This window comes from Perognathus longimembris, chromosome 3 (assembly GCF_023159225.1).
Source record: "Perognathus longimembris pacificus isolate PPM17 chromosome 3, ASM2315922v1, whole genome shotgun sequence".
Taxonomy (NCBI): Eukaryota; Metazoa; Chordata; class Mammalia; order Rodentia; family Heteromyidae; genus Perognathus; species Perognathus longimembris.
This window is the reverse complement of record NC_063163.1, coordinates 109070781-109084223: the sequence shown is the minus strand read 5'-3', so window position 1 is coordinate 109084223 and position 13443 is coordinate 109070781. Positions and strand designations below refer to the sequence as shown.

The 13443-nt window shown below is 38.8% G+C and overlaps 1 protein-coding gene across 2 annotated transcripts in view; it reads left to right on the top strand.

The window, feature by feature from the left end:
• The window catches only part of Pdgfd (platelet derived growth factor D), a 172028-nt gene that overhangs the window by 139994 nt on the left and 18591 nt on the right, over window positions 1–13443 (top strand). For both annotated transcript variants that reach the window (XM_048343753.1, XM_048343752.1), the window contains exons 4-5: window positions 7387–7449; window positions 9500–9698. In XM_048343753.1, the coding sequence (XP_048199710.1) occupies window positions 7387–7449; window positions 9500–9698 (262 nt within the window). The remainder of the gene's footprint in view (window positions 1–7386; window positions 7450–9499; window positions 9699–13443) is intronic.

The window sequence follows — 13443 nt, the reverse complement described above, 5'->3', positions numbered from 1 at the left end:
TCAGGCTTCTGGTGAACGGAACCACATGTTCTTTTTGAAATTCAGTTAAGGAATTTATGAAAGCATGTACTTAACACAAATCAAGGGGGATTTGTTTGTCCTATAAAACAGATTCCTTACAAATGACAAGGAGAAGAGTCCAGCAAAGCTGACAGAGTAGATTCAGCCTCAGGCTCAGATATCTGTGGAGATTCTTAATAACCAGGCCCACTTTCATGAGGAAAAATCATTTCAGCACTGTGTCTCTCCACCTTCTTGTTTTTTAAAGTGACTACAGGGAATGATGAGTGAGAAAACATACAGAAAGTGTTTTCATACAGAGCCCTACAAAATCTCTATGTCCATATGTAGAAGGCATTACTGCAAAATAATCAGGGTTCTCTTAAATTCTAGACAACTGACCAACCATCTCAATATTGTAGAGATGGGTGGTAGCACTTCCCAGATGTAATTAAACAAACAACAAAAACAACAACAAAAACCATGATAGAAGCTGTTAGGATGGTTGCATTTTGCTAATTTCTCTGTACAACCCATAATAGGACTTTAAGCATATAGCAAATGTAGATGTTAACCAAACTTCATGTCCATCCATCTTTCCTCCCTAGGATCTTTGTTTTCCTCTGTGGCACACGAACAATAACTGCAGAGTGTTTTTATTTTCTTATTTAAATAGATTCCCTCTCTCTTCCTGCAAACTCTCCTTCCTTAGCCTTCAATTGCTGATTCTGTGGCCCCTTCTCAGCTTTCTGGAAGACAATTTCTTCTTTACACAAGGAGCTAATATTTGCCATAATCTTTGCCAATGGCTAAGTTCTGTCTAAAGCAATAAGAAACTACTGGATATTAAATGTTCCTGTCTCCTAAAAGTTGCATTAGCAAATTTCCAACGGTATCGTAATAGGCTAGGCACTGCGGCTCACGTCTGTATCCTGGCTACCCAGGAGGCAGAGATCAGGAAAATCAGTTTGAGCCAGCCTAAGAACAAAATTCTGGAGACCCTATCTCAACCAAGAAAAGTGATGTCAGTCTGTCGTCCCAGCTAGATGAGGACACAGAGGAAGGGCACAGTCCTGGCTAGATTAGGCATGAACTTGAGGTCTGTGTGAGTGACAACTGAAGGAAAAGGGCTGGGGGATGGATTAAGAGGCAGAGTGCCTGCATGGCCAGCTCAAAGCCCTAAATTCAAACACCAGTACCACAAAAAAATGAATTTGTTTACAAAAATATTGACATTAGCATCAAAATGAGTCCTAGAAGTTTTAGATGAAAACAATGTACTTTATTGTTAGTAATTATACACAATAACATGGTAAAGTTAACTCAAACCAGTGAAAATCTATAAGCATGTCGTATTTATGAAAGAAATGGTCATTAAAGATGTAGTTACTTAATGATATTTTCCCAAGAAGTTTCAAGTCTGCGAATCACAATTTATTAAAGTTCACTGGCAGATTCTTTAACTTGGAAATATGGTTTTGGTTTTAATCACTGATCAACTTGGACTCTTGTTATCTTTGTATTTAATATTTTGGCAGAACTATTTGGCCTCCTACCAAGATCATTCTCATATCATTAGTAGAAGATCATTGATTGATGATGGACCAGTAACAAAGTAAGAGTTTAGTTCAATCAGAGTTTGATCTAGTGTTTCTAAACACTGGCTTTATTCTACCCACATAGCCAGTAGGACAGTGTTGTTATTTCTGTATGTATTATTTGAGCTTTGTACTACAAATTCAGAGACGCAGCCTTGTTCTAATGACTCTCTCTTGTGAAATGATCTCAGGGTACACGCTTACACATATAGATATTTGAATTTCCTTGAGTGGGTCACAAACAGAAGAAGTCACTGAAGAATAATGTTAATAGTGTACTGATTAAATGTTGTCTTATGAATCCAAACAAACAACCTCTATATTTCAAATTGCAGAAGAAACACCTCTAAGCATGAGCTTAGATTGTTTTGGTTGAATGTTTAAACAATTTTTTTCAAGTAATGTCTATGTTTTAAGTGATGGCAGGATATATCCCTCTGGCAATGAATAGTTTATAGCTCATCTACTCAAATGCAGCATAATCACCTAGGATAAAAATGAACAGCCACCCTCTGTGAGATCCATGAGCAGGTGGTACAAGTAATCATCCCAAATGTTCAGAATATTGCCCCTGCAACAGCTGTCTCCAAAGACAGGAGTCCCCGGCTCTGCTGTCAAAGAACAAGAGAAGATCCCCTTACACGTCTATGGAGGTGTTCAGTGGTTAAACATGCTGACTTGCTCTGGTGGGTGTTTTTGTGTGTTTCACCTGTTCTCTCTATGACAGGCCCAAGGAACCAGGGGCAAGGAAGGGATGTCTAGAAATTTCCTTTATGAAAATGGACACTCACATGTTTCTGAATCTTCAATAGCAAAGAGGATTATTGAAAACATTCATTACCAATACAGTAAAATACTACCTATTTTATCTTTTTTCAGTCTGTGGGGTAAATTGTAGTCAAACAGAGCCTGACAAACTGGTGGTTTTTAAAGACATTAAAAGTCTTTGGTGCATTAGATAGAGCCAAGGGTCATTGTTCTAGAATATTTAATATTCTCTCTTTGGGTAATTGATGACTAGCATTTTTATGAGGAGGCTTTTATTTTCTAATAGGTAACACATGGATGACACCATTTAATGAATAATATAATAAAAAACAGATAAGGTTTTAAATGTAGTAGCATACACTTTTCATTGCTGTTTTAAAATTTTACCATTTTCACATTAAAACTGAATACTTGTTATGACATTTTTTAGGACATAGAAACAACAAGAAAATAAAATTATCATTCAAGACTAATATCAATTTTGACAGATACATACATGTATACACACATACATTTTCTTAGTAAAGCTAAATGATACAGAATACTTTCATTGTCTTTTGATCTATAGGAGTTCATTTTATTTTGGTCATGTTATTTATTACCTGACATATCAGTTGCAAGGTATTTTTAAATTTTGGTTTTTGTATCTTTAGGATTTATGCAACATGTTGATATATGCAAGATGTTTTTATTTTTTTTATTTTATGACATAGCATACATGCTTGAAATGGCTGCTCACTAAACTCATATAAATATGTACCTTTATTTTCATGTAATACAGCAAGATTTTATTTTTAAGTACCTCCCTGGTTTTCTAGTCCCTAAGACTGTTCTTCATTTAAGCCAAATTATGCATCCTGAGAATCATACCTATGGGTTCAGAATTATTCCAAATAGTAAAATGCAGAAAAATAAGGCAGTACATTTCATTTTAACATACCAAATAGAGATCTTCAGTGCCAAAATATAGTTAACTATTTTAATGTGAACATGTAAGTTAAGAAATATTAGAGTAAGGCAATGTGGATTAAAATGCCTACAATTGTATAATAATATACAACATTATTTTCTGGGTTGAAAAGAGCATAGGACTACAAGATGCCCACAAGCTACTTGAGCTCTAGTCCTGATTCCAGCATTCATTCGTTTGGAATGCTAGACAGTTCAATTGCCTCTCTGAGTTTCAGATGGCTCACCTGTCTAAGAAAATCACTCAGCTCCCAGGGTGCCACCTATAAGGTGTGGTAAGATACACAACCCCGCAGTTTTATGATTCCCTACATGTAAATGATCAATTCCTTTAATTTAGGTTGGAAAATTCTGCAATACCAGAGCAACAGATAAGGAAATTAAGAAGTAAGCATGTACTAAATTCTTAGGGGTAGCCAAGAGTTCTCTCCTTACAGAGCATGAGTTTGCTTTAACAGCGAATGTGTTCTCTATACGCTGGGATGTTTTCACATATCTAAAATGATTATTCATTGTTTGTTCTGTTTTAACATGTCTTAAAAACAGTGGTAAAAGCACCTGTGAAAAAGAAATTTTTGTCTTTCACTAATGTGGAGCTTGAAAAAGTCAGCAGCCTAACCAGGGTGAAGTTTAAATTATATAACACAGTAGGACATAGGCATCAATCAATCAGCATGGACTTGGGCCATTCCTGAGTGTACACTAAAAACTAGAGAATTTAGAGTGTGTACCAAAAACCCAGCTAGGAACCTGAGTTAGAGAACAAAATAGGGGAGCAATGTCTCTACTTCCTAACTGGGGAAAGAGATAATCAAAGAAATAAAAGATTCTTTCAGAAAATAACTTATAATATTAGGCAGTTAAGTAGATAAACTGATCAACTCTGTGGCTATTTTAAGTGGAATACTCAGGGAAAATCTCTAGATATTTGCTATTTGAGGAAACAGCTAAATCAGGAGGAGCCAATCCTTGGAACATTTGAGGAAATCGCATCCTGACAAAGGGAATAGCATGGGATTAACCCTAAAGTGAGAACAAAACATAGCCTGGTGTTTGAGGGAAGAAGCCAGTGCAGTCATAATGGAATTGATGGAAATGCAGAATGTCAAATCAAAGCCTCATCCCAGAAGATGAAGCTACAGAGGCAGGCCGTAGTCAGCCCTTACAGAGATAGACACAAAGAACAATGCAAAGTTACTGGAGAAATTTAAGCTGAAGACAGAAATGATTTCATTTCAGGTTACAAAAGGTGATTCTGGCTGCCATGAGGAATGTGGGCATCCAGGTGGAAGGTAATAGGGAACTGGAGAAATCGCTGCTATTTTGAACTTGGAAAGTCATAGTAGAAAGAGTGAGAGGTGATCACACTGAAGATATATTTAGAACCTACATTGTTGCATTCGCTTCCTCTTTTAGGGCTAAAACCTTAAGGGCTCAGTGTCTATTGTCAGAATATTATCTCTACAAGATCACTTGAAATATGTCATTTACAAAGGATGGTGAGATGTGAAGTAACATAAAAGAAAAATGGCTTCTTTTAAAAACCTAATATTCATGTTACTAAGAGAAGATAAAGTTATATTTTTATTTGGGATTTAATGACACCCTTCATTATTTGTTTCTATTAAAGTTTCTGGATGGTATTGTGGTACTCTGTCACATACGTTGTTTTATACACACATGCACACGCACACATCCACATATCTATGCAAGAAAAACGTATGGAGACATGGGATTTTATACATAATTGAAGTAACAATGTCTTTCAGAGGACATTCTCACAGTGTTTTCATTAAGACTCGGCTCCATGCCTCGTCTAAGGTTGTGTTGACTCCCACCTTGGACTCGGGTCTTTCCTTCCCTAGGGAAACATGCTCCAAGGCAAGTGCAGTAATGTGAGGATCACAGTTCCAATCTTTCTCATGAGGTCCATTATCATATAGGAGACTTCCTCCTGAGCATATGATATAAGCACTTTGCACGTACATGTTTAACAGGACTCGTGATCATCTCTGGGAACTTGTTTCTTCTCACATTTTCTAAGCAACATTCTCCTTATTTCTTCTCCTTCACATTTGCTTCCAAGACTCCACTCAAAAACAAAAGTCACCTTTTCCCAACCCCACTCCTTCCTCGTGTAAAGTTGTCTACCACCTTCCATTACACTAATAAGCCTGGTATAAGGGCATCTGCATGAGTTTATTGAATCTATTTTTTAATAATTGGATTACATTTTGAACTCCTTGAAGAAGTAGCTTCTTATTGCCTTGTGATTCAACCTCAGCTTAGAAAGTAGACTCTGAAATTGTAGGTAATTAACAAATGGTATAGGAAAAAGTCAAATGAATATTGTATGACCTAAGAGATTCTTATATCCATATGGTACCTGGTACAATAGTGTGTGTGTATGTATGTGTGTGTGTGTGTGTGTGCGCGCGCACGCATGCACTGCATGAAACACAAGGGCTCAAATGTTGGACATTGGTTCTCCATGTGGTAACATTAAAAGGCAGTAGAACTTTTAAATGGTGGGGCCGAGCCGGAGGTCATTAGGACACTGGGGTAATTAATGTAGTTCTTTTAGGATCCCAGCCTCTCCGGCTTCCTGAGTCATGACTATGAGATGTCTGCGTCTCCCTCACCTTCAGGTGTTTTTATCCGTAATGGAAATGCACTAATGCACCTGACATGTACCCTCCCACTGATACTTAAGGGAAATCACTGGCTCCTTTGCCTCCTACCCAGCCTCCCCTGTTTACCTTCTTTTGAAGATCCACATAAATGCCAGCCTGTGTTCACTCACACCCTCCACTGTGGGGAGTATAGCCCCTTTCATGTACACTCCGTCTTGCAGAGTACAAAGACTGCACTTCCCTGAGGTTGAGAAGAGAATAATGGTGTGTAGCTGGTTTTAAACACAGGTTCATTCCTTGAACTTTGTTCTGTTCTCTCTGAGCAAACAGCTCAAATTTTCTTCAAAACAGACATTCATATATAAACCAATCTCATCATGAGCAATTAACGAATGCTCTTCCAGCTCCTCAAAATGGTAATGAAATTTAGAGCTGATACTTAGTTCACATTTCCTGAGTACACTTGGGTAAATAAGCTGTCAGACTTGAGTGCTCATTATTTCTCTGTATCATCGCAAAATATCTACATCTCACTGGTCAGGCTGCAAGAATTGACCAAGGTAATTTATTTTAGCAAGGACAAGAAGCCATCTGTGACCTGTAAGAAAAAAAAAAAAAGGTAGAATCAGCTCTCCTCCTCATTAAGTTTTTTAACTGGAGTGATTATCATGAAAGTCACATACATATTGGAGACAGGTTTGCCTTTGGGAAGAAATTTCTTTCTGTGAGGTCCACAGCTATCACAAATCCTTTCAGCTCTCAGCTTGTCGGAGATGACTTTGCCAGGTCTATTCTTTACTGGCAGCGTCAAATGGCTAGACTGTGGCACTTCTACCGGCACTTCCCTTCCTCCTGTCAGTCTTCCTGACATTTTTGATAGAATCAGGAACAGCCTTTGGAAGTTAGTTCTATCTTTGAAAAGAATTACCGATATTGTGGAGTAACAGAAGGCAGCATTGAACATGATATGAAACCTACTTTAAACCAAAAGAACATCAATAATGATAATTATTATTATTACTCTGTACCAAGTTCTGTATTAAGTGCCAGTTATAATTGCATAATTACTGCATTCAATGCTTGAAACAGCCCTGTAATTTAAACATCCCAGCCTGTGACAGATGAGGAAGGCAATGATTTTGAACAGATAAGGAGGGCGCCTGAGGTCACACATCAGAAGATAGCCAAGTTAAAATTTGAACTGCTCTCTTAGCCTTCGCTTACAAGAGAATGCTAATGCAGTGGTCCAGGTCTGCAGTGGAATGCGCATGGTTCTTAGGGAAAGATACTTAAGACAACTGGTGACCTGTTCAGGAAGACTGTTAGCTCAATTTCTGCTGTCACTTAGTTGAAAGAAACGACCTGATGAGTAAAACAGATGATTAACTGACTCCCGTGGATGTTTCTTTTCCCTCTAGAAAGATTTCCAACCTGTAGCAGCTTCAGAGAACAACTGGGAATCAGTCACAAGCCCTATCTCAGTAAGTAATTTATGATTCCATTACCAGCGAATCAAACTGACAGTATAGCTAAGATCTGCCCCTAAAGGACTAGATCTCAGGGATAATGAGTCTGTCCATTTCTTGCAGGTTGTGGTGGATTATATGACACAGCCTTTCTTTCAGAATAATTTTTGGGAATTGCCAGTAGCCCATTGTAGGAACTTGGGCTAGGCAGTGACTTACATATTTGTCAGTTACACAGGAGAGCATTCCCACGAAAGGACTTCACATCATATGGAACTGATTCATTGGTCCTAGTTCAAGTGGACAATTTGAAAATAGCTTTCTGAGTATTCCTCAAAAAGCTGTTAACCTCTGCCGTTTCAAAGGATTTCCACAACTTGAAAAACCTCAGCCTTTAGAGGAAGATAGCACGAGTGAGAGAGACGGACCACAGGACTAGCCTATCAAGAACAAAAGGAACAAATATGGCTACAGCTATATCATTATCACCAAGATGACTGTAGAGGATGCATTTATCATGGCTTGTACTATAATCAAATTCCTAAACTCTTCAGAAATATATGACAAAGAACACATGGCCAGTTACATAATTATCTGGTTCCAACTGTGCCGAATATAGCATAGACTCATACTGCTAATGCAGGTAGCATGGAAGAAAAGTTTAGTCAAGATAAAGATGTTTACTTATTCTGACAAGGTTAGCTGAAAATTAGATTCACGGTTTCTAGGGGAGGGGAGGAGAGGGAAAGGAAAGAGGGAAGGGAAAAGGGAAAGGGACAGGGACACCGGGCTAGATACATTCCTCATTCTACTCATGCCTCCCATCCTATTCCCCACCTTCCATCTTTTCTTACTTCCCTCCCCTACAGAGCCTATTAAAACTATCCCTGTGTCATAGCAGTGGTAGATTAAATGCATGCTTTTAGGCCCCTTCATCTTGCTGAAGAGGGAACATTCCTCTGAGAACATGTGATCAGGGAATCGCTTACTTACCTCTGGACCTTGATTGGTTAAATGGAGAAAGCGTGGCCTGGGAGTGGCACTCTCACTAGTGAGCTTTGCTCTCTGAGGCTCTATAAGCGCATATTATTTCTCAATAGGATTCTGCCGTTAGGTTTCAGGAAAGCAAGTTTTCATTAATTTCCACTCTTAGTGATAGGAGATATTTGCCCTTGAGGGGAATCTTATTTGTTTGGCAGTTTCCTTAATGACATTTAGAAATCATTTGAGACTGTGTACTCTCTGTTTCCCTGTTAATGGGTCATGAATTTTTACAGAGATGTTTGAATCATGGCTCATTTACTTCTAGATTGTGCAAGGGTTAGTGAGGTAAGTGCTTGGAAACCTTACTGGGGAGATTTTATTTCCATGGCAAAATATATAATCCTTTCCACTATTTCACTGGTGCCATGCCCCTCACTGGAAGACTATTCTAAGGCTGTTTCAATGGCAACTGGGATCACTAGCAACAGGCAGGCTTTTTTCCCCCCTTTTAATATGCTCCCCATGTGAACCATGCACTCTTCAGTCAAGAGAGCCAGTTTCATGGCTAATTATCCTTGTTGACAGTAAATAAGTTGGTGAAAGTGCCAAATTTTATCAAAATGTCTCCAGAGTAGAGTTAAACGCTGTTCAGACAACATCTGCAAAGCGAGGTGACCTATAAATGGGAACACAGAGGCGATGTGAGAGAATGGATTAAATTCTCAAAACAAGCCTGGAAGAAGTTCAGAATTTTAATGTTCACCATTATCAGTTGATATATGGATGATCCAGGACCTTGAACCAGGAAGTGAGGGGAGTTAATTTTCATATTTCCATTCTATCTTTTTAAATGATTTCAGTTCAGATGGACTGCAAGTTTGATGGTCTGCATGGCTTTGACTTCCAAAAGAGGTTTTCTCATCTTTTATGAATTAATTGCTCCTGTTTAGGAGCATGGCCAGACAAGGTCAGATTGCTTTTGTATGGTATTTACCCAGGTGATGCTTTGTAATCAGAAGGCTGCATAGAATTGTGTGACGGTTGCTTTTTCTGAGGACACTGAGCTGTATGTCACTCTTAGGAGGTATCCTATCACTCCCCATCAGTAACGGATCCCACTATCACTGCGGATGCTCTGGACAAAACAGTCACAGAGTTTGACACTGTGGAAGAGCTGCTCAAGTACTTCAACCCAGAGTCATGGCAAGAAGATTTTGAGAACTTGTATATGGACAGCCCTCAGTATCGAGGAAGACTCTACTACGGCCGGAAGTCAAAAGGTAAGAAACAGGCTTGGTGGTTCTGTGTAAGTAGTGTCAACAGTAATAATAAAGACTAGCAATATAGTATGTTTGATTCACTCAAATCAGATCATCACTGTCAATCCATTATCACATTATGTTCCACATCCCTTTCAAATTCAGCTCTCTGTGTAATCCAGACTTTGTCATTCATATATGGCTAAAAAAGATTTGGTCCAATCTGTCATTGTTTGGAAATGTTATGAAAGTACCTGGCCTAGCTCCTTACTTCTTGGCAAACAAAGCATTATTAGCCCCAGCAACAGAGGGAACCAAAGTCAGAGGCTAACTTGCTAAAGGCTGCCTGGCTAGTTAACAGTAGGGAGAAATGAGCATCTAGGTCCTTGGCCTACAACCCTTGTGCTTGTACAGTGTCTCCTGTGCCCCTGTGATAACCATGACAGTTGGCTGAGTCCACGACTGTCAATGTTGACTTCTGTTTGTAGTTATAAGACTCTGGCAAGAGTTCAAATGTACCCATTTGTTGTTCATTTTACGTTATCTTTTAATCCAGATCTTTAATGCCCTTGGTTTCTGGCTGGTTATATGCTTGGAAGGCACATGTTCTTTCTTTGTTTTTTGCCAGTCCTGGGGCTTGAACTCAGGGCCTGAGCACTGTCCCTGGCTTCTTTTTGCTCAAGGCTAGCACTGTACCACTTGAGCCACAGCGCCACTTCTGGCTTATATATATATACATATGTGTGGTGCTAAGGAAGCGAACCCAGGGCTTCATATATACAAGGTGAGCACTCTACCCACTAGGCCACATTCCCAGCCCCGAGGCTCATGTTCTGATGGGGAGAAAAGGAGGGCATGGCATAGTTTGGAGTGTGCAAGAATGTGTGTTTAGGGCTGGGGATATGGCCTAGTGGCAAGAGTGCTTGCCTCGTATACATGAGGCCCTGGGTTCGAGTCCTCAGCACCACATATACAGAAAATGGCCAGAAGTGGCGCTGTGGCTCAAGTGGCAGAGTGCTAGCCTTGAGCAAAGAGAAACCAGGGACAGTGCTCAGGCCCTGAGTCCAAGCCCCAGGACTGGCCAAAAAAAAAAAAAAAAAAAGAATGTGTGTTTAATTGCAAGTTTGGAAAAAAATATAATGAGAGGAATATGTCAGGGAGAGAGAACATTGTAATGAAATGCATTAAGACGGAAACTCTTAAAAAATAAATATCAGAGGAATACAAACGAATGATTTGCTCTTAGGATGAGAGTGTGTCTTTGAATGCAGAACTCAAATTATTGGCTAAGCTTTCTTACTAACCTCTTCGCTAGCAAGCCTCCAAGGCCGTCTTACCTCACACAGGTGTGAAGGTGGTTAGCTAAGTTATGCCTGTTTCCCACACTTTATAATACCAAGAGTGCTTTAAAAATAGCTGAACGTAGGCTGCTTTCGCACAACCAGTGAAAATGTTTGAGCTCAAATGACTAATTAATAGACTTCTCCCTGGGCCTACTGCATATGGCTTAGATCATAAATCTTGTACACTTAGAGTGTCCAGCTAAGGGAGGACAAAGGAGTCACAGAGGCCCTGACGTCACTGAGCTCAGCCATCTCCAGGTCACCAGCACTCAAAATTAACCTCCTCGGGGCTCAAAATTGGATTGGGTTCAAAGAAGAAATTGCTTTGCTGTAAGGCATTGCTGAATTTGGGTCTCTACTAGGTCAACCTGAAAGAAAGTCAAATATTCACATGTTTTGTAAACTCCAGGAAAAAATATTAAAAAATGGTCCAGAACAAACAAGCAGCAGATTCTGACTCTTCAAGTTAGTATTAGGCTCTTTTTGGCACCTCTTTTTCTGGAAATATTATATCTTGAAAAAAAAATCACTGAAATCGATTTTCCCCACCAGAAATTATGTTGTTGGAAATAAGAAGCCTATATTCAAACCCTAAGCCTTCCAAGTTTTGCCTTTTGAAAGTCAACTGATTCTAAATCTTTGTCTCCTCAAGTGTGTGTGTGTGTGTGTGTGTGTGTGTGTGTGTGTGTGTGTGTGTGTGTGTGTGTGTATAGCAGCACTCACTCTGGCGGTTGTTCCTGGTACCCCAAGAGCACCTGCCATGTGACACGTTTCAGAATTTTTAGCAATCTGTGCCAATCTGAAGTACCCTAGCATGGGTACTCAAAGTGGTGGAGGGCTAGCCTTGAGCAGGAAAGCTCAAGAACAGCATTCCTGAGTTCCAGCTCTACAACCAAGAAAAGCAAAAACAAGAGAAAAGAATATCATTGGTTACTGAAATATCCTTTCAAGGTGACATTCTACTTGATGTTTGTGACAAAATAAACCTCATCTCTCCCTTCTGTTGGCTTTGGTTCTATTTCTTCATCTCTTGTTTGGAATAGCCCAGAAGCAGATTTGTGCGGTTTCTATTAACACTGCCAACTCCCCACTGTCCTTGTACATGTATAAACGCACTGGCTTAATTGTTGGTCTCTTCACTGAGGGTGAGCCACCTGGAGGTTTCACAAAGGCAAGATAAATCAGGTTTGATATTTCAGCTGCTGTTTTCTCTTTTAGAACTTGAAAACATGGACATATGGCTTGTAGCCTGATGTTTGAGGAGGGTAACAGGGACTAGACTGCAAACAGAAAAATCAGTTAGGGATAATGGAAACTTAGGTGTCAGATAACATAAACTTTGTAAGATCTCCAAATAAATTCTAACATATCATCTGTATGATGATAGGTGAAGGATTCTGTACAGAAAATTATTTTCATGTATTAATTTATTGAACACACCTTCTTCTAATTTGTCTACACTGATCAAAAGGGAGCATTTTTCATGATTCCAAGGGCCAAGATTCAAAGAATACAGTTAAAGGTGAATATATAAATCACATGATTTTTATGAACTCTAAAGCACAGACACACTGCCTAAAGAGCTTACATAACAAGCCAGAAATCATTGATATGCTTTTATTTTTTCCTTAGTTCAAGGGAGAATAGGTGATAGTGACTTTTTAGTTCTCTTCAAGAGGAGAGTTAGAAGCAGATGGACGGTAGACATCTGGGAGATGGGAGAAAGATTATTCAAGGCACTAGAGATGGTCCTTTTAAAAAATTCATAAGTAGCAAATAAGCTCAAACTTGTCTATAAAAGCTTCTGAGTTAAAGATAACATGACAAATGAGTCTATCCAACTGCCAGTTTCCTGTGTATAAGGGAGAAAGGACATGTGTCCAATCAAAGTCTGAACATAATGGCAGTTCCTAAGCCCAATTTCTACATTCATTTCAACTCCCTGCCTTCAACATCAAAGATTCATAATAAAAGAAAAAAATCCTTTAAGTTCAATTTTCATTTATTTTTCTAATGGGTATGATCATGAAAATGACAAATTTGTACAAAATTAGGTAAAATTATATGAATGTTCTTGCTAGAAGTTGCATAATTACCACTGATAGCATTGTATGACCACTGTAGCTTAACTAAGTTTAAACTACAACTCATTGAAAGTATGTAGCATGAACTTGAGGGAGAACATATAATTCGTCAAGTTCATAACACACAACTTAACATTTAGAAAGAAGTAATCACCCCCGAGCTCAATCATACTAAACATTAAGAGATTTATAGAGATTAACAATGTAATGGAGATTTAGTACTTTGCTTATTCCAAGAGAATTTAACTGTAGATGATAGTGTGTTTGCCATAGAAAAATCCAAAACAAATGGAGAGAAAGGCTGATTTCACAGTATAAGTTTGTGACTAAATATGAGCA